General features: G+C 38.9%; 1 protein-coding gene across 1 annotated transcript in view; it reads right to left on the bottom strand.

The window, feature by feature from the left end:
- The window catches only part of LOC126371154 (uncharacterized), a 103,429-nt gene extending 82,272 nt beyond the window's left edge, over window positions 1-21,157 (bottom strand). The window contains exons 1-2 of the mRNA XM_050016388.1: window positions 20,791-21,157; window positions 6,965-7,445 (exon numbers count right to left, since the gene is read on the bottom strand). Of these exons, the coding sequence (XP_049872345.1) occupies window positions 6,965-7,068 (104 nt within the window). The 5' untranslated portion in view covers window positions 7,069-7,445; window positions 20,791-21,157. The remainder of the gene's footprint in view (window positions 1-6,964; window positions 7,446-20,790) is intronic.
- Between the last annotated feature and the right edge of the window lie 6,812 nt (window positions 21,158-27,969).

The following is a 27,969-nucleotide window of genomic DNA, read 5'->3' as shown; positions in this document are numbered from 1 at the left end:
CCTACCAATACGTTGCACTTATACGCGTTTTGGGTTTCATTCTAGTTATTACCCACACTAGAGGTACATGACTGTTGCCTGTAACACTGTTGTATGTAAACAAATGAAATCAAAAATTTCCCAATAACAAAAAGTTATAATACGTACTTACTTTTAATTACAAAGCTTTGCTAACTTCCGGTTCCTATACACCATTACCTAATATTCGACATGATGCACCACAAAACGAAGACGAAAGGGTGCCTCGCTTCATTCTTCATCTTTCAATAGCTCTCCTTTCACCCATCGTCCTGTTATCTCTTAAGAATAAACGTCTTTGTGCGTCGTCGCAAGGGGCGCCTCACAGAGGCCACGTAACAATAAATTTATTAGCATACTACTGTACGTGTTTCGTCCCGGATCTGTCAAAAGGTCCCATTTCCTGGCCTGGATTCTTGTGATTGTCAGCTAGGCGTATATATATGACTCCGGTGGTCCATCGAATGTTGACAAGTTTAGCGGTTTCGTTTGGGAAAATTTTAATGATAGTATTTCTTTCAATTTCCATATTTTGATTATTTTATTCTTTGGACTGTGGCGGATTTTTATTATAAAGTTTCATAAAGTAGTTACAATCGAACACCTTAATTGTACGAGTATTTAGCTCAAATATAGACGATACAAATGTTAATCATCGCTTCTTTCCTTTGCAATCTTAACATCAACTGCCTATTTTTCAACATAAGTACTATACTTGTTAGCTATGGTTTTATAAGAAGGTGTTATAAGAAGGTGTTATGTCTATATTTTTTCACGTGACATTATGTCACGTTTTTTATTTTTATTACAAGAATTTTACTAAATTCGAACATCTTATTCTTCCTACCTGACCGGCGCTGCTTTATAATATCTACAATAATCAATTGTGGTTCAGATAACAATGTATGGTTTATCAATGCCCTGTACACTTCAGAACAGATTTGTATATCCGAGACCAGGTCAGGTGACCCTCACGTCAAGAGGGAAGCAGTTGAGGGTGAAGTACTGAGCGTTATCATTGAAAAAGGGGCTTTGTATGAATGTGGGCAAAAAGGGGTCACCGTGGTTTTATGTAGGTCGATAGAAATCCGCTTAGAGGAGAAAAATAATGAATAAGCATACGAGAGATAATTAATGTTAGTAAAGCTGTGATACCAATATTTCCAATGCGCTGAAATTATCTATAATAATATATAATAAATAAATGTTGGTGTGAAGAACCGAAATGAATGATTCGAACATGCTTAAAAAATGTAGAAAAGTGTGATGTAGGATGATGTCAATTAAATTATTTCATCTGAATACAAAAAATCGTAACACAGGATTATGAAATATTGCTGCCTTATGTAATGCCCATAACAATAAATACTCAGGAAATGTAGATGTACTTATTATTTGCTTATGAAACTGCCACGCATTGTAACCTTCACTGACCATTAAATCATTTCAAACAGAATTTATCACATCAGACGCCTTATTACCCAAAAGCAGTTAACAATCAAAAAAATTAAATTCTAGTCACGGATCGAACAACGTAACGGTCAGCCATAGATCATGTGGGCATTATTCATAGTTCACATAGAACTACCCGAAATTAGAAATACAAAGCAATGTATCATAAGAATTACTATAAGAAAAAACCAAACGCGATCCTTAGTACCGTAGATAAAGACACCTACGCACTTTCTGGTAAAAGTCGCTTTCCAAAAGCAATTGTATGCCGTGACAAGTCAACAAAGAGCTCTACTACTTCTCTTTTGCTTACATATGCATAATGTACCCTATAGTAGTCAATATTATTTAGACCATTTAACATTTTGAAATGCACGCCTTAGTTACTTTCAAGTCGGCTCAACTTTGGTGGTATCAATTTAAATTCGTCTAGTGCTCTAAATTTAAATTTCATAGATTTTAATTAAATATTATTGCGTAACTCCGTCTATATTCAAAATAATTTTAGTTCAGTATTAAATAATTACGTCTATCCTTATAAGAACGTTTAATTTTTCCGTGTTGTTAATTATTCATACTCTCGCCATACTTAATTTATACTATCAACACCACTAAGCATCAGCTAAATATTACTACATTTCATAGATAAATAACTTCATATATATATCATCAAACTACGCTATATACCATTATACGTAGCTAACACAATCCGTGCCTCTGTTACCTAATCTCTACTCACAATTTCTTCAAACAACATCGCAAAGGGAAAACTTACAAGCAACACACGACTTGCACATTAGTATTAATATTCTTCAATGATTCTATCTAAACTATTAATGCATTCAACACATTAGCAGTCTAGACAGCGGTAATAAACCTTGCAACTTTCAGCCCACGACACTCGACCACCCATTACTTGTAAAACAAAACATCATCATAATTAAATACATCACATCTGTCTAATTAAAGTCCCATTACATGTAATGGTGTGTTTATATAAGAAGCTTAGTAAGGTGTCAATTACAATGTAGATACATTGAATAGGTTTAAAAGATCTCGTGTTATATTTTTCGACTTTTGTTTAAAATAGACTTTTCTTTATATCTTTGATATATTTATAATTAAGCTCTTAACCATTAAAATGTTTTTGGTTTGTCGGATAAATAGCAGAAACCATCATAATTCAATTAATTGGTAATATTTCCTTAATATTCCTGATATGGGTTTAATGTGTCTCATAACTTCTTTGATGTCTCTTAAAAGTTTATCTAGAATATCTTCTCCAACTTGATAAACATTGGAATCTGAGCTTACCAAGCAACAGTCTATAACAGTAACTTCACACGTCCGTTAATGTTAAGGCCGTATTTGTATTCGATCACAATCAGTAAAGAAAACTAATCCGGCTATTAGTATTAGAAGACCATCGTGCCACTTATGAGATTCAATCGGACTTTAAGGCCAAGTCTATCACGCAGGCTGGATAAAGTGGACGATGTTTATACAGGTAATGAGACGATTCAAACAAGTGCCGATAAGAACCTATACGAATTAAGTCTTGTGTTATTAAACAACGACCTAAACTAGAAACAGCCTTCAATCGTATCGGGTCGACTTAAATACGATTTGGTTCGGAATGAAACAGGACGACATAATTATACGACTCGCATGTTTATAACTCACCACACAACAATGACCACACTGCTGAGGTAATAATTATTTATGCTCCAAACATAAATTTGAAAATTATTGATTTGGCTCCGTAACTGGATTCGAATCTGCGGCCTTATAATGAGAGTCAAGCGTTCTTCCTACTGAGCTACCATGGATTTTACTCTACAAACTTGCAAATTTATAGAAGATAAAAAATAAATAAACGAGCATCTCGAAACAGCCTTTAATTTAAACCTTGTTAGCCGAATTGAAGAGTAGGTATCACCTTCGCGACTACTTGCATTTGATCCTTGCTATTATCATGTTAATGATTTAATTACAATTTCATCGTGGAGGTAACCTCATCTTAAATCCATCTCAATTATTCATTAGCCCCTTTATTTGGACATGTGTTGATATGAGTGACATATGAATTACATTGTTCGGATGTCAATGGCTCCCAACTAGAATAGACTTGAACAAAATGTGCTAAGAATACTATTTCTAAGGCAATCTACGAATACAATAGACATACTGGTGAAAAGAATCAGGAGTAGAAGCAACTCAATGTAGAGCTAATCACCGTCTAGACACGCTTTAATCCTAAACGGCTATGCCAAGTATGTAGTAAGTAGAACCAAAGTACGACGCATAATTCACAAACAAATACCTAGGTACCCGCAACCGTACGGAAGATTTCAAAAACAGAATTGAACAAATCTAAAAGTCATCTTTGCAAATAAAGAAAATGACACTAAACGTGCTTAGTAAACAATAGCCACCTGAGATGATTAATTTGTTTCTAAAACACGCCCACTGTGTACGGGGTGAAGCAAAAAATGTCTACCTTTCAATATGTCTAGACAATGTTGTAACATTAGTATCGTAATATGAAACGTGGCCTCTGTTTCAAACAATGGTATTCGCCCACACATCGATTTTATTGTCCGAGCCGATAACGATTTCTTAATACGTAAATAAAAACAGTATCGATTGACATTAAATTACTGTAGTTACTGACACCTCTACTCCGATAGGAACTCATTGTTCAAATAAGCTATTGATTTTCGAAGAAAGATATCTAACCTAGTTTTGATAACATAGATTTCAATAATTAATATATAGTGCTGTCAAATGTGTTGATACTTCGGAAATTTTTGAGCAGTGCATCAAAATTTAAAAGTATTTTAAATGAGAACATTTCACAATAGAAGAATCCTTCAACTCTTTGACTTGCAGAAGCTAAGGAAGCCTTGGTATGCCAATTGGCGTTGAAAACAGTACAATAATATTAAAATCACGACATGACAACACACCGCCTTCGAACCCTACAAAATATGTAACAGATGGCCACGTGCGAGTCAAACATTCTAATTGGACACCTAGGAAGCAAAAAAGCAATATGTATGCAAATAGATTTGTCTATTTACATGATAAAAGATCGTAGCCCAGCTACTGAGTTTGCCAATGTCTAAAATTAGTTACATAAATTGTCTTAGACAATAAGTTACTCTTATTGACGTACGTTTTTTATAACGAATAATATATAACGCATATTATAAAATGAAATATGATATATTTATACATATAACCCGAGCTGTGATAGCCTAGTTGTTAGAACGCTTGCCTCTCATTTTGAGGTCGCAGGTACGAATCCAATACAGGCCTAAACCAATGATTGTCGAATTTGTTTTCGAATTCATGTTTCGATCATAAATGATTATCACGTGTTCAACGGTGAAGGATAACATAGCGAAGAAACCCACATTCCCGAGAAATGCATTGTCGGAGGTTTGTGACCTCACCTGTATTGGGCTGGTTTTCCCTTTGCGGCTTAGAAGGTCTGAATGGTAGGGAGATAATGATGATATTTGTACATATAATACTTTAAAAATATCCCAAAGTACAAATATAGGACCACCTCCTATAGTAATGTATTTTTGAATACAACACACACAACTGACACAACAAACATTTCATTGAGCACGAAGGACATACAGACCTAAAACATCATAACATAGGAATAAAGAAGCGCAACAGCAATAAAAAAATCGTACGGCAACCTTTGGATACAAAAAAAATGTACACAGATCTACTTTACTGAAAACGCACGAACTATGAATCAAATAGATTAGTTTCATATCAAAATATTATTATCTTATTAGACCATGTTAGATGAGCCCAGACGGTTTTATTAATTACCCTATTGTCTCCTACTTTGGAGTGGCTTTGAATACTTCAGTAGGCGTTGCTAACCGGTCAAGGGTACATATTGACTACCTATATACTTACCATAACTTTATTATGACCTTTTCAAATCTATTTGGCAAATATCTGACAATCGATCTTGCTCAAACAAGGAATGAAGCTATAAAATTAAAAAATATGGTTATATTGTTAACTAAACTCGGAGTTACGTCCCATTCTTTATTTAAATTGCACATTACTATACAAGTCTACTGTTTTATTGATTCAATATTGTTAAAATATTTGTTTATAGAATATTCTAAAAAGTCTATAAGAGCACAAAATAATGTCAATAACACAAACAAACTTAAATTACAATATAGGAGATAAATATAAACGTCTACATTATTAATTATAAGGAGTCAAAAAAAATATGCTCATTAAGGGCATAAATAATTATTACACGACCATGAGACCTAATCTAACGTAATAAATTATTTGTTTGACATCAAATAATGTGACATTCCAGACGGTTTAACACATCGTCGTGACTTTTTTAACAAACCTAATGTGCAAACATTTCGTGTTGTTACAAAACATACAGCATCTACTTCGTCGATTAAAGGCGTCATACAAAAAATCCACTCTGATAAGAAACATAATAAACCGATTCTTTTAAATCAAGCAATAAATGTAGAGAAAGATTAGGTCAGTCGGAAGCCCGATTAGGATACCTTAACTATGTGAACGAACTGTTATCTGAAGCACTTACTGTAATCTACCGATGTGGATTTATAGTTACGCGACGATACAGAATATACGTACACAGACACGAAAATGCATCTATTTGTATAAATACTTATCATCGTAAAGACAGACCTACTGTAAAACAACATATTTACGACGCGAGTTTTGAGCTCTGCAGCCGGTGATTTGTTAACTATAAAATTTGCAGCAAAAGAGATAATGATGTTAATAACAGAGGAGATTTTGCGAATTCCTCGACAATAGATGAATACGTGGCGACAAGTAATCATAACTGCATCGTAAATCGAGTAGTAAAGTGGTGCCCAGTAAACCGGCCACTCCTCCTGTCCGTAGAATTCACCGGAACGCATAGACAAGTTTTATGTCCTTTACATTGATGAGCATGAAGTAGAAAAGGTTAAAGGGCTCAGTCAAGTCAAGAACATAACATACGAGTATTATTACCTCGGACTTCGACGCCTAGACTATAAACAACAGCAAATAAAATACATTACAAAGTACAGTTTAGTAAATTAAAATATTTTCAATCGAATCCAGTTGGAATCTTAGACGGCTGTCGCTAAGTTTCTTATCCTCTATAGCAATTACTGTATAATATTTCAGCTGAGGACACTATTATATTACCCATAAGTTTGTGTTTTAATGTAGACGTCTCGTAACTATTAAAATGCAAATTTAGCATTAAAGAATCGATTCTAGGCATACATTATATCAATCTACACCTTTATGTCTGCCGCCACATTCAATAAACAAATCTCGTCAGATAGAGCAACTAGATGTAAATGACAAATAAATTGCAACGTTTGACTGTTGCATATGTTGCACATTTGATGAATCAAAAGAGTTTAATCAGAATAAAAAATAGACAAAAGAAAAGGGTACTCACGTGTATACAGTTAGTAGCATCCAGCACTGAAGTCGCGCGCCGGGAAGCCACGTGACGTAGCGACCAGTCAGCGCACAGTCGACACAAGATGCAATATACAGCATACCACCGTAGTGGCGGGTCCAACGGCACGCACCACACCGTGTTCTTTACTGTACTCTTTATTGGTAACTACTGCTACTTCGAATTGATTTGACTAGCTTCGATTAAACGTTCAAATTTTGGAATTTGTGTAAAGGCCGAAATTTAAAGTTTATTTGCGTCTGTCGATCATCTACTTGTCTAAGCACCGGCTGTCGTCAGCCGAGCTGAAGGAGTTAGCGTTTGCAGCGAGGAGGATAAACACTGAGGTAACTCTTCTAAGAGCACACCCCAGCATCTTGTTTCTATAGCTGCCTGTAAAATTACTGAGCTAGAGACGATTAACTAATTGAAATTCCCTAAAAGTGTGCCGCCCGAGTACTTCATTGTCATATCGGTCCTGCAACAAAAGAAACATGACAGTAAACATTTTATTCATTTTGATGGTTGTATAAATATTGGACAAAATTTAGTCGCATGCGAAGGCATTAGAAACCACCCAAAACTCGGTCAAGCGAGGACTGTAAAGGTAGAGCCATAAATAAATCACACCTTCACACAAGCCCGAGGCCCTTTTGTTTAAATGCTACCAAGACATACAAAAAACTTTTATTTTTCTCGCAAGTTACCTCAAAAAACTTGACACGGCCAAGAATTGTACAAGATCACAACAGAAAAATCATTAAACAATGCCTCTGCCAGGAATTGAGGTGTTTATTATATCGGTCCACGTTCGGCCAGCCATTCTGCAAAAAAGCTGGCATCCAGGTAAACTCGCACGGTTTTTTGCACTCAGGGGAACTTATTATGCGGGATTTATGTCACTTTTTGTTACGTCCGAGCTAATTATTGTTATCTGCTTTCTGCTTGACCATAACGTTTTCTATGGAGCAATAATGGCCCACTAATTCTCATAACACCTCCGGAGTTAAGGCGTCAATCGTTTCGACGTCTGCTATTGTGGGAACGGACAAAGCCACCCGCAAGTCCTACTGTGCTTTTAACTTTAACGTTTTTATTTGCATTCTCTACGTCTCATTCAACTTGCTCTTTCTAGCTTCCATCCTTATAGCTTTCGATTTGATATTTCTTCAAAACGCTAATTGATGACGTTTAGTTTTGACTGATTACCATACAGCTGACTCATTGACCGGCGTTGTTATGTGCTAACAAAGGGATTGCAAATTAATTTTTGGGAGGCACGTATCGGTATGCGGTGAAGGTAAAAAATAACAATAAAATTTCAAAATTAGACAAGCAATCTGAGCGCAGGACTTATTATTTTAGCCAACAAAGTAGAAAACCATTTACAATAAATCATTTTGAATGCTCTCTTGGTTCCCATGCGTCGAGCGGGCGTCGCAAAGGGTGATTTCTGTCGGAGTGTACATAAATAAAGGTCCGGAGTGCGGATCTCAGGTACATTCGGTTGAAGTTAACTCCGCAGAAATTGACAATATGGAAGCGATTCTTTAACAACAAACACCGCATATTTTACTAAGCGAACCGCGAGTAGATCAACGTAAAATATACTTTTCAATATTTTTACGTCCACAGCCCAACAACGTCTACAGTTTACACGCATTAAAACTAATCTATGAACAATAACACGTCTAACACACTATAATTTCTTACCTATACAGGACTCTAGACAGTACATGAGCGAATGTCTGAGTGTAAAAGAGGACTCGCAAGGTAAAATCTAAACCTAAAATCGTTTATTTTCAATAAGGGATCATCCATCAAAGATCACTTTTTGGAACTCAGTATTCTATTTTAGTTCTGCAATACAATCCTATCACTTAGGTACTGAGTATCAGTGGATAACCTTAGGTAAGCGGACCCTGGCTTAAACGCTGTAAAGTGAAGACATTATATTGGGAATATTGCTCTATTTGTATCTACAAGCGCTTTTATTTTGCGTTCCATCTTTTTGTAGTGTAGTGTCCTACTGCTGGGCAAAACTCTCATCCCTACTTTACCATCTTTTTTGCTCCTGAGCGATCTCTCTCCACTCTTTAACAAAAGCATCCAGGTTATCTCTACAACGCTTCCTAAGTCTGCCCCTACTGCGTCCAGGAGCTGTCCATTCCGACTTCGCTCATACACTTGGATGCATTTTGCAAATAGGACTAGCCTAATCCCATGTTCCACTATATAATGCGATAATCGCTATCGGCCCACTAGGGTCGATTAATTATTTCAAATATAATACCCACAGACGATCTGCGCTTCGCTCCAAACTGCGCACCCTCTGCCCTGTTGTCTTATTTTTTAACTGGAGGAGAGCCCTAAGCGCTCCTCATTTGTCCGGCATATGTGGTAAGTCTACAATAAGTGACGACAAAAAACAACAAAGTATATCTTATGATTAAAGTTCGGTATTTGATTGGAACATTTCCAGTGCAGCTCTACATCGGTCCCAGTGCACGTGTGACCGCGGTGTACCGACCACACTGCGTTTCTCAGACTGTTTGCCCTGCGATTAGACGCACGCTAGCGATGCATACGAATCGATAGACAACGCATCGATAGTTCGAGAATAAATGTTTATGGTTTTGTACTTTATTCGGAGTTCCGTTTTATTCTTCTCTTCTTCTATCGTGTGGGTTGTGAGGTGGATTAGCAACCCCATCAACCCTGGTGTCAGGGTATCCGTTTTATTAATATTAATTCATCAATTACACTCCATTTAAATGTATTTTAATTCAACGTGGCCATTTAATTGTATTCGGTCAAAATAAAAATCTGATAAGTTATATGAATAGAAATCTGTAAATTAGTTACGTTGTCCATGCTTTTCCTGCAAACCGCTCCATTTTAACAAAATCCGCAGTTTTTTTAATTGTAGATTTGTCTTGTTTGTCATAGACTACTTGACCGGACCAATGGTGAGCGGTGAGGGCTCTTTTCTTCCTCATTTCTTAACTCGATATAATAGTCGAATATAAGCAACACTACCGCTCGGCACCGCTCCGGTCGCGTAATATTCGTAATGGAATGAAGCGGTGTTGACTTATTTAAATTTTATTATATTTGTCCTAAGCCGTACTGCCTAAGTCTGGAATAGCTTTTAAGCCACATATTTACAAGTAGGCACCAGCAATGTCTCTGACGTGTATACACATAGCCATAGAATAAGAAGTAATACTACGTATAGAATGGCAACTCTCCGCTCCCCACCAGAAGCTGAGCTAGGGTTACCTCACCGCCCTCGGTCTTACTTTAGTCTTCAATCGTAAGGGCGTCATACGTTACACACACAGATGCGCGTGTACGATAACGTCAATGTGTAATGCCTGTATAAAACAAGGTATTTTGTATAAAGTGTCCCGGCTGTGACGACGATGTGACGTAGATAAAAATATTATTTGATATAAAAAAAGTTGTACCTACGTATTGAGATGAAAATTGAGAAGCTTACGGAATACAACCCCTTTTTTATACTGGGAGCTATGTAGGCCTTATTTCATGCACTGTAAGGTCAATTGTGATCGTCGCCTTATACTACGCAAAATGTCATAAAACATTAAGATCGTTTATTGCCAAACTAGTAATCTCAAATCACATCGCTGAGAAATAACTATCAATTCCATTGTGAAGCGGCACAAAAGTATATTATTAAGTATAAAGAAAGCAAATAAAAGTATATAGAAGTCAATTAAATTTGCAAAGCAGTAAATATGCGGTGGGTGGTCCTGTTTACACCCGCATTCTCAAGTTACTCTATAAAAATATTTATTTTTCGTTCTTTCGTTTTAAAATATAGCTCCTGTATAGTACGCGACTGATACCTGAGTCACAATATTTCATTTCGACAGCATTATGTTTCGAAATATACTCAAGTACTAAAATGTCTTTTCCATAACTGCGGGCTGTTAAGATTGAGGTTGGTCATCCACATCACAAGATAAAAATGCGACGAAATGCCCAGAATAAAGCTGCCTTATGAGTCTAAAAATAGTTATTGTACAAATAAACAGAGGGCAAGAAATAGGATAAAAACATAACAACGAATAATAACTGTATGGTCAACATAAAAATCCAAAATTCATACATGACACAAACTTTTCTTTACCTGAATCGGAAACAATTTCGGTTCCTACATGTCTGTTTATTTGTTGCGTATTAGGTAAGTTACGTGTCGGACGACGCGCAGTGGGTAGGCCCGCTACAAGGTGGACCGACGATCTGGTGAAGGTCGCGGGAAGCCGCTGGATCCGGGCAGCGCAGGACCGATCGTCGTGGAGATCCTTGGGGGAGGCCTATGCCCAGCAGTGGGCGTCGTACGGCTGATGATGATGACGTTTTTCGTTTATTTTTGAGACTATTGAAAACGAAGGACACTTTAGGTGACCAAATCTGCCAAAAAGTGACGTCATTTATTTCAAATGAAAGTGAATAAACAAGTTTTTACCAACTTGCTACCACTACTAAAACGTAGAGAATTTCAGGAATAAAAACTTGACCTACTGCAATAAATCACTCTGGCACTAAATGAAAATATTCGTCCGGTGAAAAAACAGACCGTACGGAAAATTGGGACGTTTTCATAAATCGTTGCCATTTGCGGCTTCAGGTTTTTCAGTCCCAACATTTTTGCTCTGCTGGATTTTGCCTTTTATATTGAACTCTGAACTGTGAGGTTTTATTGTGTAATTCTATGTTTTGAAACTTCTTTTAAAGTGTGACGGTGGAAATATTATTACGACGAGAAAATAGGAAATATAATGATTATTAACCAGCTATTACCGACTTACACCATTATTTGTTTTGTTGACGCTTTTACAAATGAAAATCATCTTATAGTCGCACCCCACATTAATTTTAGGTTACAGTTTTAATTGTCTCTGTGATTACCTACATTGCGTAACGTAGGTACTTATTACATACATAAACAGCCTATATACGTCCCACTGCTGGGCACAGGCCTCCCCTCAATCAACCGGAGGGGATATGGAGCATACTCCACCACGCTGCTCCACTGCGGGTTGGTGGAGGTGTTTTTACGGCTAATAGCCGGGACCAACGGCTTAACGTGCCCTCCGAAGCACGGAATCATCTTACTTTTTCGGACAATCAGGTGATTCAAGCCTGAAAAGTCCTTACCAAACAAAGGACAGTCTCACAAAGTGATTTCGACAATGTCCCCATCGGGAATCGAACCCGGACCTCCAGATCGTGAGCCTAACGCTCTAACCACTAGACCACGGAGGCTGTTACGGAGGTACTTATTATATTAACATAACTATAACAGCAACAACAAATTATAACAAAATATCGTGAGGAAACCTACACACCACGAGAAATGCGTTGTGGCCTAACCTGTGTCGAGCTTGTTTTCCCTTCACGCGTGATGGGAGGTCAGACAAGCAGTCCCTTCTGTAAAAACCGGACCTGTCAAATCTTCAGGTTAGGTAAGCGGACCTCGTCAAGAACGGGATTACGCTAGAGAGACGATATGGTGTTTTGTACATCATTGCTGAAATTATGGAATGATTGTAAAACGTACTCTCTATACGTATGTACGTAAAGTATAGCCACCAACACAGTTTACAGGATTAAGAACTTACAGCTTTACGCATTAGAATATGTAGTTTCATTGGATGAAAATAAGAGTCATTGCAGTTGTACAAAGGATACCTCACTTGGTAGCGTAACTTTGTCCCGAATAATTTCCCTTTGGTTGTACTACCATTCGGTCCTAGTGAAATAGAGGCCTGATAAAGGCCTAAACTTTGGGCTCACGATCCGGAGGTCCCGGGTTCGAATCCCGGTGGGGACATATCACAAAAATCACTTTGTGATCTGTAGTGTGTAGGACATTACATGCTGATCACCTGATTATCCGAAAGTAAGATAATCCGTGCTTCGGAAGGCACGTTAAACCGTTGGTGCCGGTTACTACTTACTAATGTAAGTACGTAGTCGTTACATGAGTCATGTCAGGGGCTTTTGGCGGCTCAATAGTAACCTTGAGACCAGGGTTGATGAGGTTGGTAATCCACCTCACAACCCACACGAGACAAGAACAAGTTTAGTGGCCTAATGAATGCTACAGAGAGAGAAAGGTAGATTTTTTATAAGGATACTCTGTGCTTGACAGAGTAGTGATGGCTCAAACAGGGTTTCATCGTGTTTCAAGAGTCTCTATCAAGTTACGTGAGGCTACGAATCAAATCGTGTAGTAAATTCCTAAACACAGAGAGTAACAAATTCATCAATGGCAAAGCTACGCACGGAGGCGACCAATCTCCCGTAGAATCCGAAAACAACCATCTATTCACTACGGGCAAACTCGAACCAATCATAAATCACTCTTCCTCTGAACGGACATTTTTATTTTCAGCACTAGTTTCAAAACTACATGTTTACTAGAAAACTGTTGTTACTATCGGCTAAGGTTACGATTGTAACTCGATCGTAACTTGTGAAAGTTTGGTCAAGTTTGGTTGTCCCAAAATATAATAGTTTGTAGTGTAAAATACACAGAAACTCTATTTGAAAGAAAGGATGGTTTAATAATATTTTAGAAGTGAATGTGATTTAGCAAAGCCACACATTTGTCATTGAAGCAGAAGCCTACCTTTCACTGACAGAGAAGCGAGCCTCTTTTAAACCTCACAAACTAAAAAAAAAAGATTATATCTTTTTAAGGCAATTTACTTATGTCATGTTACGTTTAGGTTATATTGGTTAGGTAAGGATGGATAACGCTAGAAATATGATGATTTTGATATTTCTTTTCCCGCTTATGAACAGCGTAATATGCGAAGTCTTATCTTCTTCTGTCGTGTGGGTTGTGAGGTGGATTACCAACCCCATCAACCCTGGTGTCAGTGTTATTATTGAGCCGCCATAGGCCCCTGACATGACTCATGTAACGACTGCGTCCTTACATCAGTAAGTAGTAACCGGGACCCGGGTAACGGCCTCCGTGGTCCAGTGGTTGAGCGTTTTGCTCACGATCCGGAGGTCCTGGGTTCGAATCCCGGCGGGGACAAATCACTAAAATCAAACTCCCAAACTAGGATAACCAAACTAGGGTTTGGTTAGGACATTACAGGCTGATCACCTGATTGTCCAAAAGTAAGATGATCCGTGCTTCGGAAGGCACGTTAAGCGAAGTCTTATAAAATTGATTTTTAAAGGAGATTCTGAACCGTAGTAGGGCCTACGTTCTGAAACATCCGAAAGTTAGTGAGATCTCGTCGAGTTTCTCTTGTAACGTAAAGTGCATTGAACGGTTTAGGTACTACTACTACACGCGAACGATTTAACCGAACAGAAATAGAAAATGTCGTCTGAATTTACCACTATTTTCTTCGTTATTGAAGGTTGTATAAGTAATGTAACACATTATTTGCATATAGTCTGTTCCAGGTATTCGTTTCGCATATTACATTTTAGGTTGCATTGTTAGTGTTACGTTTTTCTGTACCAACACACAGTGAAGCAATACAGGGTGTTAGTGACATCGTAACGAAAACTTTAAGGCATGATTCAGACTTCACTTCATATTAACTCAGAATCGTGGTCTGATTCATCTCTTCTGTATTCGTTACGATGTCACTAACAGCCTGTATAGCTCCTCCAGTTAAGATACCCAGTTGTTGGACGTATTGTAGACAATTTACAATAATAATTTTAAGAGAGTGATTAAACAGAAACTTTGTAAAAAGGGTAATTATATGTACGAAAATGTAACGTTACGAATATAAATGTTATATTTCAAATTTTGCTTAATTTTACCAACCTAAGCATGTATATAGCATCTGTTCCGTAAATCAGATACATAACATATATAAATAGCCTATATACGTCCCACTGCTGGGCACAGGTGTCGGCTCAATCAACCGGGGAGGGTGTATGGAGCATACTCCACCACGCGTGGAACATTACTACGGGTTGGTGGAGGTGTATTTACGGCTAATAGACGAAACCAACAGCTTAAAGTACCGTAATCAGATGATTCAAGCCTGCAAAGTCCTCACCAAACAAAGGGCAGTCTCACAAAGTGATTTCGACATTGTCCCCATCGGGAATCGAACCCAGACTTCCAATCCACTAGACCACGGAGGATGTTATCGTAAATCAAATAACCCGAATTAACCAAGTAACCTGAATCTATAGCACCACACACAAAGAGAACCACGGAAGCTTCCATATAACATTAAGTTTAGTTATTTATACATGCGACCAGGAAACACATTTTGAGTAGGTACTATTAATTAAATTATAAGTTATTCTGAATATTTTGCATATACAAAAGTTAAAAAATATAAGTTTAAAATCTCGACTACGGAAAAATCACACAACAGAAAATAGGTCTATACCTATTTTCTTGTTTTAGAGTGTGATTCGGAATAGTGATGTTTACATACATGGGTCGTTCTTCTTTTTTATCGACAATGATCTGTCTTACGTACTGCTTTTAATAAGTTATGTTTTATAATTTTATTTCATGTTTCCATTGTCCAAAAATATAGTTATCTTATTATACTCAAAATACGAGCAAAATACTAATCGGTTCCTCAATTAGTTATTAACGTAGCTTCATTGTTTTTCACAAAATTTTGTGACAGAGTGGTATATTGAAATGCTGTCTCCGATGAAAAGGGCCACTCTGTCACAATATTTTATGGAATGCGCCTGCAAAGAAAAGTATGTTACCAAGATAAAGAGAACCACTAAATAGTCCTTTACGGACAGATCTTTATATGATGTTTTAAAATATTTATTGCCGTTATAATTTTAAAGATGTTAAGTCCGATTAATTGGGAAAATGTCTTTTTATTGTCGATAAAAAAGAAGAACGACCCACATACGTAGCAGTCAAACACATCATCATCATCTCCCTAGCATTATCCCGTTTCTCACAGGTTCCGTTTACCTAACCTGAAGATTTGACAGGTCCATTTTTTTTTACAGAAGCGACTGCCTGTCTGACCGTCCTACCCGCGAAGGGAAAACCAGCCCAATAACCTGTATTGGATGGGCATATACCTCCGAAAACGCATTAGCGAACAAACACATAACCCTCCTTTTTGCTCTGCCGGGTAAATAGATCTGCAGTTTATTAACAGGACGCACATTATACCCAGTTCTCGTCTTCGTAGGCAATTGCTACGAAATATTGTATTGTGTTACGTCTTTAGATACGATTGTGTATTTTTTTTTATTTTGCAGCTTAAGTAGTACTTTATGTATTTGTGAGTGAAAGAAACTATTAGAAGAAAACAGTGAAAGAGTAGACGACTTCAATAACTAGACTGATAAATGTTGTGTGGTACTTACATTGATATTTTTTGTAAAATTTTAGTATGTAACAGCGTCTGTGGTCTAGTGGTTAGAACGTTGGGCTCACGATCTGGAGGTTCGGAATGATATTTACAGTATAAGTATCCTTTGTTTGGCTAGGGCACCGAGCTACAAGGAAAGAGAGGAAGGGGAAGACCAAGAAGAGCTTACATGGAACAGATCAAAGAGAAGGTGAACGTCGTGTTTTATAAGGAAGTGAAGGAATGGGCCTTTGATAGACAAGAATGGAGAATGCTACACCGACAAGAGCGATGATGGGTAGGACATCGCAGGCTAAACCACCCAAAAAAGAAAGATGATTCCGTGCTTCGGAAGGCACGTTAAGCCGTTAGTACCCGGCTACTAAACCAAACACCAACGAACCCTTAATGGAGCAGCGTGGTGGAGCAAGCTCCATACCCCCTCCGGTTGATTGCGTGGTGGCCTGTGCCCACCAGTGGGACGTATATAGGCTACTTATGTATTGTAGCATATAGGTATATTCCAGATAGTTTTATTGAATTGTACACTGTTGCTGTTGTAAATATAATTCAATTAAAAAAAACGCTTGCCTTCATAGGGTTGCTTTTGGGGGTCTTAACCCATTTTTTCGATTTTTCCTGCGCTTAATTGTTGTTAGTGATGTACCTATTATGTATCTACATGTATTTGATAATATAAAAAAAAAGATTTACCCTGTCTACTTCTGCGTAATGACCTAATGACAGTAAATGCGGTGTGGTGACTTTGTGAACTGAGAAGAGAAGGTGAGTTTTCATAGACGGAATAAACATTGTACTTGTAAGACATTAAACAATGTTTTAAGACCGAAAGAGTCGCACACATTAGCTTTTTGTCCACAATAAATTATTATAAGATTGTTTTTATTCTTACTACTTTTCTCAGCGACTATGTTAGCAATAATCAACCGAATGGGGTTTTATTCAGTAGTGGCCCCGCGACAGAGCATGACACTTAATTTGATCATTTAAGTACATAAAAGTATTTTACAGAACAGATTTTTTTTTCTGAAATGTATGGTAACCCTAGTACAGTCAGACTGCATATAAACGATTGAAAACTGTCGTAAAGTTGTTTTCCTTCATTATGCTACGGTCTTAAACATTTAACTAGCGCCAACAAAATCTCTTCGTCAACACAAAACATGTCGCGTTTTCATTACTTTTCTCTCTTTATGAATGGTAAATCGTTGAAGTAAATGCTTAAGCTTTCAAAAGAATAATAGGCTTCCTCCATTTTCATGATTGACATCCAAGAAAAGAAAGGTAAGGGAGCGTTGGGTTGAAACTTTAACGGGTTTCACTAAATGAAATACCTTAGAACAATAGAAATATGATGTATGTCTCTTAAACGTGATTACAATTTGCTATTCGCGTCGACCACTTCATTGCAATATTTATTTGCTAAGAGACCGTAATACGAGTAGTATTTCAATATCAGTTAAGGTGTATTAGTACGTTTAGCATGTAGACAGGCAAAACGGATTTTACGAAATATCCACTAGTGACGTCAATCCAACGTTCCTTGCAAAATATTTTTACATCACGACATATTTTTCTCAGTCTGTCAGTGCAACGACCAAACCCCAAAAACCTTTCGGTTTCGAACATTTATTGCTCATTTAGGAATGCATTTTTAACGCACGCATTTTTGTATTTTGTCCCACTTTTTTTACGAATACCAAACATTTTTCATTCAGATTACAAATGTTAAGTGTTCTCCTCGAAAACTTTTGTTAAAAACGAAATATTAAGGGATTGATAGCGTTGCGCGTTGGAACCATGCATCGTACGTAGAAATGGAAAAAAAATAATTGTTTCGTACTGCTTATATTCATGAGCTCCTGCACGTCTCAAAAACCGACCATGTGACCACGTGGCCTAAAGACACGATATCCTGTTCTGGACTTCTAGCACACCCCGGACACTTCACTACAAAAAACTACTACACATTAACGTACGCGCGCATCTGTGTGTGTGACGTCTGACATACGATTAAAGACTAAAGTAAGACCGAGGGGGAGAGGAAAAGCTAGCTCAGCCGCCGGGGAGGGAGCGGAGAGTTGCCGTTCTATACGTAGTATTATTTCTTTTTCTATGTTTATAGTAATTGGACGATAGGCTGGTCTGATGGATACTCGTAATATGGCGACTAGAGTTTTCGAGATATTAATTGTTGGGTTGTGACTCTACCTATTCAAAAAGGAGTTTATATTGTGTATGATATCATTTAACAAAGGCAAAGTTGGAGCTCAAAAATAAGAATTCTGGAAGCAAAGTTTGCAACAGTGGAAATGATTTCGGAAATAATATTTCAAACGGTATTTTTAGTCCGGAGATATCGGAAGTTTTAAACTTTGTACTAGCAGATGCAGTTTGAAAGAATGTCCGTCGCAGTCGCATTCGCTGCGTCGTGTTTTCCCCAACTTCACAAAGTTACCGAGTCAATAACACCATTCCGGTAAAAATATGGGATACCTGCTTTTATATATATTTATTGTAAGAACGTTACTCAGTGCGTACTTCCACTTATTCGGAAATAAATCTCCGAATTGAATTGTTTTGATTTGATTTAAGTACCCTTGTCTGCGCTAGAGCGCTGTGGCGTAGCGGTTTAGCTTTATGATCATCGGAATGTCGCAGGTTCGATTTCCGAGAGGGTTAATTCAAAAACCCAATAACTTGTGACGGATAGGTAGATCAAATCAAATCAAATCAAATATACTTTATTGCACAGAACTAAAATTTCAACAATCAGACATAACACATGAATACAGTACAATTTGGGCGGCCTTATTGCTCTAGAGCAATTTCTTCCAGGCAACCAACAAAGGAGACAAACATAGATGGTGTGTTTATGCTTGTAACCTGCAGTAGAGAAACGTGGTGGAATAGGTCTACCCAGCAGTGGGTTGTAGCAAATTATTGTATGCTAACCTGAACTAATACTTGTGATATTATCTAAATAACACATTCGTGTAGGTAAGTAATGATAGCCTTTCTGAAAGTATTTTCTCGTGGCTTTGTCGCAAAGAACCCAACGATATTACATAGGTAAAGTCACGACTATATTCCAATTGGGCTAGTCAGAGGAACATCCATTGCCAGATGAACTAAGTACTCGCGCTTCACCGAACTTCTTTCAAAGAAAGTTGAACTTTAGCTCAACACCAATTACTTATACTTAAAAATTCAAATTACTTTAGAGCAATGAAGCTGCCCTATTGAACAATATTTATGTGTAGTTTAAGTTTTATCGCCGTTACTGCTTTATTTGATTTTACACTTAACTTTTTTAATCTCTGCTTACCCCGATGGGAAATAGACGTAGTTTAAGTATTGTTTTTTTGACGTGACTTATTGTACATTTGCCACAAATAGCATTAACTACTTAGCCAGACAAATATGGAGCTACTGTGCATAAATTTTCTTCAACAAATTAGAGTTGCGAAGCTATGCTTTTATTATATTATGCTACCTGGTTGACCCAACGCGGGTCCTTCGATTTCCCCACATAATTACATAGAGAGCCTGTTAATGTTATGAGGGGAGACCTAAATAAATAAAACTAGAAAACTTAGTTTCCAAAATTGACTTAACAGTCGGAAAAGGAAAGTGACCAATCGGTCACCCATCCAAAATCCGACAGCGCTTTCAATCTTACTAGGTAATAAATAAAACTTATTGGAAAATGCACAAAAGAGCCTGGCTACATAATTCTTAAAAAAATAAACAATTCTATTAAAAGTTTCCCAATCAAAAAACTTTTCGTCGAATTCTAAATTTGAACTAATGACGGAAGGGTCATTCTCAATTCTAACATTCGCGCTTGTAACTTTATACGCGCCTCTTGATAATATAAAAGTATGGTTATTGAAAGCTCCCGTTGATATTAAACAGACTTGGTAGTTAATACTATAAGAAATTAATCATTTCGCCGCTCCCGTCGCCGCCTGAGGTAGGCTTAGCCGACTAGTCGTATACTGGCTACATAAGTAGCTGCCTAGTCGGCTTCAATAACGCAAAGGCATTTGTCGACACATGATATTGATGGAGTGCAACCAATTATTAAATTGTTACCGTTTACCTACATAAATTACGACACCTTTCTATTGGCTATAAAATGAAGTTAGGTGTGTTGGACTATAAAGTCGTTAGGTACCAGGCGACTATGTTTTCGAAATTAGAATAATTTATGTAAAATATTTTACTGTTGAATAATATTTTGAAATTATTATGAAAGTCTTTTTGTAATTTACCAATTAATTTACAGCATAATGATATAAATTTATTTTACAGATTTAATGTTTTTCTTACAAGTACGAAAATATTCAAAACATTAATTATTCTTGCCGTGAAGCAAAACCACTCAAAGTAATTAATAACATTTAAAGATAAATAATAATACTACAAAAATAAACCAACCAAAAATTTCCGGAGCAAATAAATCCAAATAAAATGTGCACAAAATAAAATACAACACTTTCACACGAACATAATGTTTCGGTACACCGATACACAGAACGAAATAAAATCTTAGAAGCTCTGAAAGTATGCAAACACTTTACACAACACACAACTTTACCGTTTGCCGCCAACTGTTAAGTCCGAAATAATATTATAAAGTTCAATTATTTCAATTTATAAAATAATCGCGAGTTCGAAATTGTAAACTGAAGTTTCGCGTCGCGTCGGGTCGCGTCTCGGGGTTTCGAATGTGGAATTTTCGGCTATGATGGGGAGGATGCGCGCATAGCTGTGGCTTAGATGAGACTGTGGCGAGGTGCCGCGGCGGTCGCACTGTGTAGCCAAAGCCGACTTTCGCCCCGACCGGTCGCCCTACAGCTCTGACAACCGGTGACGCATCCAGGAACACAGCTAATTCTTTGATTTCAACACTCCAACTATTAATTTCTAAGTATTTTGAACACCGCGTTTCTAACGCGGGGAGTGATCAAAAAATCACCCGACAGCAACCGCAGGGGCGAGCGGACCGGTCGACGGACAAATCGCGACTACGTTAGGGGTAGCAACCTGAGTAATGGTGAATGAATATTGTTGACACAGAAATTTTTGCGCGATCGTGCGCCTATTGTTGCAACCATGAAATTTTGTACATTGTTATGTAAAATATTCAAATTGTTCTCTATCGGAAGTGCGTCGTCATTATAGAGAATTGGTTGATGTGCATTATACCGAAAGACAGGAAGGGTAATTTCGGGGTTAAGAAAAAAAATATGTTTGCATATTTTGAACATTTGTCAACACTCAGAATTTATTCAGTCATTTACGCGTGAACCAACAGCTTATCACCGTAGTAATCTGATACGACAGTAATGAACCACCTCTAGTTTTACGCTTATTTCGCAATAAAAATTTACGATTCCTACGTTTTCATTCGTACTCTTGACTCAATAATATTGTTAATTAATGTGACTGTAAAACGAATGATTCATCTCCCAATTAAGCAGACTGGATTATTCATAAGCGTGGAATTTAAAATAGCCATTTTCAGAATTAGGTTAAACTTTACGAAAATAGGTTTACAAATTGTGAAAGGAAATGGAATAAATAGTTGTTTCGGTGAACACAAAGCTGACCGCAAACCGCACGCACTATAAATCAAAACTTCGGGAATAACAAATAAAAACGATGACACTTTATTTTAATAAGCGGCTGGAAGCAGCTGACAATAGATAAAATCAATTATAAAAACAACTTCTAAGAGGGTTGCATAGTAAAGTAGTAATTATTGTGGCTGTAAAAAGATAATAGGTATACGGTTATAAAATTATTCTTTTTTTATTTTAGATAGGTATACAAATTTAAAATACGGAAAGCTATTCTCGTCAAATACATCGCAGGAATGATAATTAAATTACTCAAACACTTTTTTAGTTGTATTTGACAAAGAAAATGAAGCACACAAAATATAATGAATTTGTGATTCACACACATCGATAGAACTGCAACTACCAGGGCAGTATAAGTTGACGAGAGCCATATAAAACAAACGGCGGTAGTTGTGACGGGTAACCCAGTTCCTGCAACTATGAAGCGGGTACCAGGAGCGCAGGAAGTGGAAGGAGCAGGATATTCCGACTGCAAGTCCGATACAACTGTCTACAATCGCGTCGTTGTTGCCACCGCTACAATGTTCGCTGTTTCTATGATGGCGAAATACTATAGGGTAGGATTATGATGTCTTGTAAACGAACCCTCATAAATGTACTAAACTTTTATATTTAATGTAGATGATTAGCGAAGCCTGTTTAATTTCTGTCCGCTATGGCAATGGGTTGAAAATTGTACTTACATACCTACATAAGATTACGGCTACTTTAGGGTAGGCAGGGACCACAGAATTCCTAGGACCCTGACACAGCACTTTCGCTTCTTCCACTCTCATCAAAGACTTTCAGAAATAACTCTTGTAAAATATTGTAGCGCACCATAAAAAATAATAGAAAAAGTTGAGTGCCTGAAAATGTATCATTGTTGTTTGCCTTGTGACATGGTGTGCAATAACCTAAAGGAAATAAAAAGGATCGAATCCCAAACTTCGGAGTTGACCAGGTTACCTACCTAATCACTAATATGTCATATGTGATTCTATGATCATGTAAACAACATAATATTTCGCCTGAAAGCAGAAACTCATGTACTGAAAATAATTAATTAATTGCCTCTTCCTTTCCATGTACCTCATGACTCCTATTTTCCTGGTATACCCAAGAAGTGATTCAACGTTTTAATTCATAATTTAGGTATGTGTGATATACTGTCATTTTATAAGTAGGACATGACAATAGGGTAGTTCCCAACTAGTCAAATCAGTTACTTTTTACTAAACGTCAAAACACGAAATTACTATGGAATTTGTATGAAAAAGCAACCTGTGACGTCATAGAAAAACACGACAAAATGTCGCGCTTATTATAATGTTTTTCTTTATTAAAATTAATAAATAGGTTAAATAGAAAAATTAAAACGTTTTTTGTCAGTTTAAAAATTAAAACGTTTAGATCGGTCTTTATTTCATAATTTATCTTTGACCTAGGCAACTACCCAATTCATCACACGTAGTACTAGATACTTCCTCGTCCTTGTAAACACACGCTCAATGTTATTCTTCTTCTTATCGTGTGAGTTGTGAGGTTGATTACCAGCCTCATCAACTCTGGTCTCAGGGTTATTATTAAGCCACCAAAAACCCCTGACATGACTCGTGTAACGACTACATACTAAAGTAAACTAAGTAAGTACTTAGTAACCGGTCCCAACAGCTTAACGTGCCTTCCGAAACACAGATCTTTCTTTATTTGTATTTTGTTGTATTTGTATGTATCTGATAACCAGGTGATACAGCCTGCAATGTCTTAGCCAAACAAAAGACAGTCTCACATTTTTAACAGTGTCCCCATCGGGAATCGAACCCGAAATAACTGACTTTACGATATACCTGGATTCTAATGCTATGCTTGCATTTTTTTTTTTTTTTTTTTTTTTTTTTTGACGTGACTTATTGTAGATTTGCCGCAGATGGCATTAACTACTTGGCCGGACAAATGGGGAGCGCTGAAGGCTCTCACCCGGTACAACGTTTAAGACGACAGGCCTGAGGGTGCCCAGTTGGGCGCGAACCTCGGCTCAGGGCGTCGTCTGAGAGGAAAAATATTTGAAAGAATTAATCGACCCTAGTGGGTCGATAGCGATAAGCGCTGAATGAGGGAAATCGTCGACCACGCCGGCGGGGTCGGTATCGGGGTCCTGAAGTGTTTGGTGTCGCGAGCTGATTGGCTGCCTCTATGGCTAGAGTAATCGGGTCGTCGGGATCGTATATTACGTCCTTCGGACGCCGATACTTTTCAGTACCGTCCCTAAGCGGGATGTATTCGGAAGCCGCAACTACCAGGGGATTTGGGTGGTGCGGAGCAGAATCGAAAAAACGTTTGGAAGCTAATTTGAGCCATTGGGCAATGGTTGGCAGACCTAGGTCAATGTGCAGATTTTCATTGCGAAGGAACCACGGAGCTCCCGTGGCTTTCCGCATGAAACGATTTTGTATTACCTGTAGACGGTGGATTTGAGAGGGACTCGCATGAGCGAAAACTACCCCTGCATAGGTCATGATCGGACGGATGCAAGTCGTGTAGATTTTCACCTTATTCCTAAGGGACAATTTACTTCGCTTGTTAAGAAGACAGTGAAGACGGCCCATTACAAACGCGGCGCGATCGCGCACACGTTTGATATGGGCCTTGAAAGTAAGACGTCTATCTAAGACTACGCCGAGATATTTGACTTGCTCCTCCCAAGGGATCGGCTTGCCAAACATCTTAATGATTTTAAGTTGACGGCGTGACCGTGGCGTGTTATAATAGCCCTTTGAAAAGTACACCGCTGCACTTTTCTCCGGGTTTACCTCGATTCTCCATTTGCGAAACCACTTGCCCAAGGCATTGGCCGCGCGTTGGAGGATTCCGGTCATCATAACTCGACCACGGCACGAAGAATAGATGGCTGTATCATCCGCAAATAAAGCTAATTCGGTATTAGGGGATTTGGGAATGTCACTAGTATACAATGAAAATAGTAAAGGGGAGAGGACGGAGCCTTGTGGGACTCCGGCATGAATCGGGTGCGGTGACGAGAGCGTCCCTTCTACGCGGTAGCGAAAGGTTCGATTTGAGAGGAAGTCTCGTATGATGTGCACGAGACGGTCTGGCACTCCCAGTGAATAAAGCTTGTAGATCAAGCCGTTGTGCCAGACTTTGTCGAACGCTTTCGCCACATCGAAGAAGAGCGCTCCCGTAGCGACAGGTTTTTTTAAGTTTAATCTACTGGAGATATGTTCAACAATACGGTGCACTTGTTGAACGCAGGAGTGTTTGGTTCTAAATCCAAACTGCTCTGGTGGAATAAGACTATTGGATTCGGCGTAGTCCCGTAATCTAGCAAATATGAGCCGCTCATAAATCTTCCCCATGGTATTGAGGAGACTTATAGGGCGGTAACTGGAAGGTTCGTTTTTAGGTTTCCCAGGCTTTGGTATACCAATTACAATTGCTTCTTTCCACTGCTGTGGAAAGACGCAGTTGCTCATGGCGACGTTGAATATTGCCGTTAGTAAGCAGATGAGGGGAGCACCGAAGTTTTTAAGGACACGATTCGTGATACCGTCTGAGCCAGGGGCTTTTCGGGTATGAAATCTTTTGATGATACCTAGTACCTCTTCCTCAGTAACCTGTGGAAGAGGAGGATCGGTGGGAGGTACAGAAGCCCTACGCTGAACTTCAGAGTTCACCGTCGAGAGGTGCCTACGATCGATAGGGAGAGTACTGGGCGAACATTGGGCTTCGAGACTGTCGGCAAGGCATTCGGCTTTTTCGTCATCGTCAAAAGCGGGGGGTTGGTTAGGCCTATTGAGAGGAGGAGTAGGAACAACCGTATCCTTTTGAAGAGACCTAGACAGCTGCCAGATGGCCTGGTGGTGGGGCTCAATGCCGCTCAAAAGATTATCCCACCGATTCTGTCGCATGTCATTAATACGTTTTCTTACAGTATGCTGCAAGAGACGCAAATGACGGCGACATTCCTCGGTGCGATTGGAATCATATGCGCGGGTGGCTGCGTTTTTCTCCGTTAGCAGATCACGGATATCGGTAGGCAGTTTCCAGCGATGGTCTTCCATCTCCGGAACCTGTTTTGAACTTTCATTCAAAACCGACCTCACGTGATCCGTGAGGGAGTTAATAGCTGTCGAGGCCTCCTCTAAGGAGGCTATTTCTACTGGGATACTATCTAAGTATACTGAACTAGAAGACTGGAGGCCTTCGGCCACCTTCTCCCAGTCCAGTACTGTCTTAGGGGTTGCTGGATTATCAGGGGCGTCTAAACGGGAGCCTAGTTTTAATATAACAGGTCGGTGGTCGGATTGTAACTCGTGTAGTACTTCTATAGAACATAAACGTAAGTTTATGTTCTTTAGAAGCGCCAAGTCGAGTATTTCTGGTCTGTGGTTCAAGTCAGGGGGATATCTAGTGGGCTGCAATGGTGTTATTATATCATAATAGAGGGGCTCGGCTAGAGTTTCTAATACCCTGCCTCTTGTGTTTGTTGTTAAGCAACTCCAAGAAAGATGTTTAGCGTTAAGATCGCCAGCAATTATGACTGAATTACTGAGATTAAAGAGGGCTTCGAGGTCACTTCTAAGTAACCTCTTAGAGTTATTAGGAGATAGATAAGCCGACACTAGTGTGATTGGCTGATGTCCTGTCATGCCCACTCGACAGATCGAAGCCTCAATGTCAGTGAGGGTAGGCGGGTCTATAGGTATACAGTGAAGTGACTTTCTATAATAAATGAGAGTGCCCCCTTTGGGCGCAAAGATCCTGTCGTTTCGCACTAAATTATAATTCGCCATCTTGGGGTCGCGATTAGAGGGTTTGAGGAAAGATTCCTGCACTAATAAAATATCTACCTGATGATGTTTTACAAACTCGTGAATCTCTGCACGTTGACCTAAGATGCCATCAGCATTGAAAAAACCTATTGTAAGGGAACGCGGTTTGACTCTACTTTTATTCGTACAATCCATTATTAGGCTTTAAATTGGGACAGGGAGTCTAATAAACTGTCAAGTTGACTAAGGGCCGACTTAAAGAGAATACTAAATTCCCTAAACTGGTTGACAGGAAACGCAGAGGCCTGAGGGGCCATCGCAGGAACCGGATGAGGCGCAAGAGTGGCTGCAGGAATACCTAAGTTGCTACTAGGTTGGGCGCGGAGCGGATTTGTGGGTCGGACGATTGCCGGGGGACGAATCCATGCGGATGGACGCTGTGGCGCGAGTTTGGTTTGCGTGAGTGGCAGAGCCGGGAAATCGCGAGTAGAGTGCGAGGAGGGGGCCATATGGGCCTTAGTGGGACCGGGTTGGGAAGCTGCAGCGCGGGCTGCCCTTCGTTGAGCTACCTTATGGTGGGTGCGTGGAGCCTTGGTGCATCCGCGATAGTTCGCAGGATGACCTTGCTGACCACACAGCACACAGCTAGGGGGTTCCACCTCGTTTTTGCCTCTAAGGCAATCCGAGGTAGCGTGATCACCTAGGCACTTTACGCACCTAGGCTTGGCATGACAATGCCTACTAGAATGCCCGTAAAGTTGACATCTATGACATTGCGTTGGGGGGCCTCCCTTATGGGGAGTTTCAACTTTAAGGCCAGATAGACCGCAACAAGTCTTCAGGTTGAAGATCTTCTTGCCCTCATCCGTCCTTTCTAATATAACGGTGACCATGTCGTACGGGACTTGGCCACGACCGCGGTGCATACGGTGCACCTCGAGAGCCGGAAAACCGTTTTTAATAAGGTCCTCCTTAACAAGAGTGGTTTCCCACTCCTTAGGGATTCCCTTTAGAATAATACGGAGGATACGTTCCTCCGGGAGGGCGTAGGTATGGAATTGTATTCCTCTACCTTTCAGAATCGAAGTGAGCTTTCTATGCTCAGAAGATGACGGGACCTGGATTTTGATCCCATCTTGGGTCGTGCGGGCGCTGGTGATTACGATGTTCTCCTCTTTCGCCCGAAGGGAGACTTCATT

This window comes from Pectinophora gossypiella, chromosome 12, assembly GCF_024362695.1.
Source record: "Pectinophora gossypiella chromosome 12, ilPecGoss1.1, whole genome shotgun sequence".
Taxonomy (NCBI): Eukaryota; Metazoa; Arthropoda; class Insecta; order Lepidoptera; family Gelechiidae; genus Pectinophora; species Pectinophora gossypiella.
Note: the sequence above shows the minus strand (reverse complement) of the source record. Positions and strands in the feature narration are given on the sequence as shown.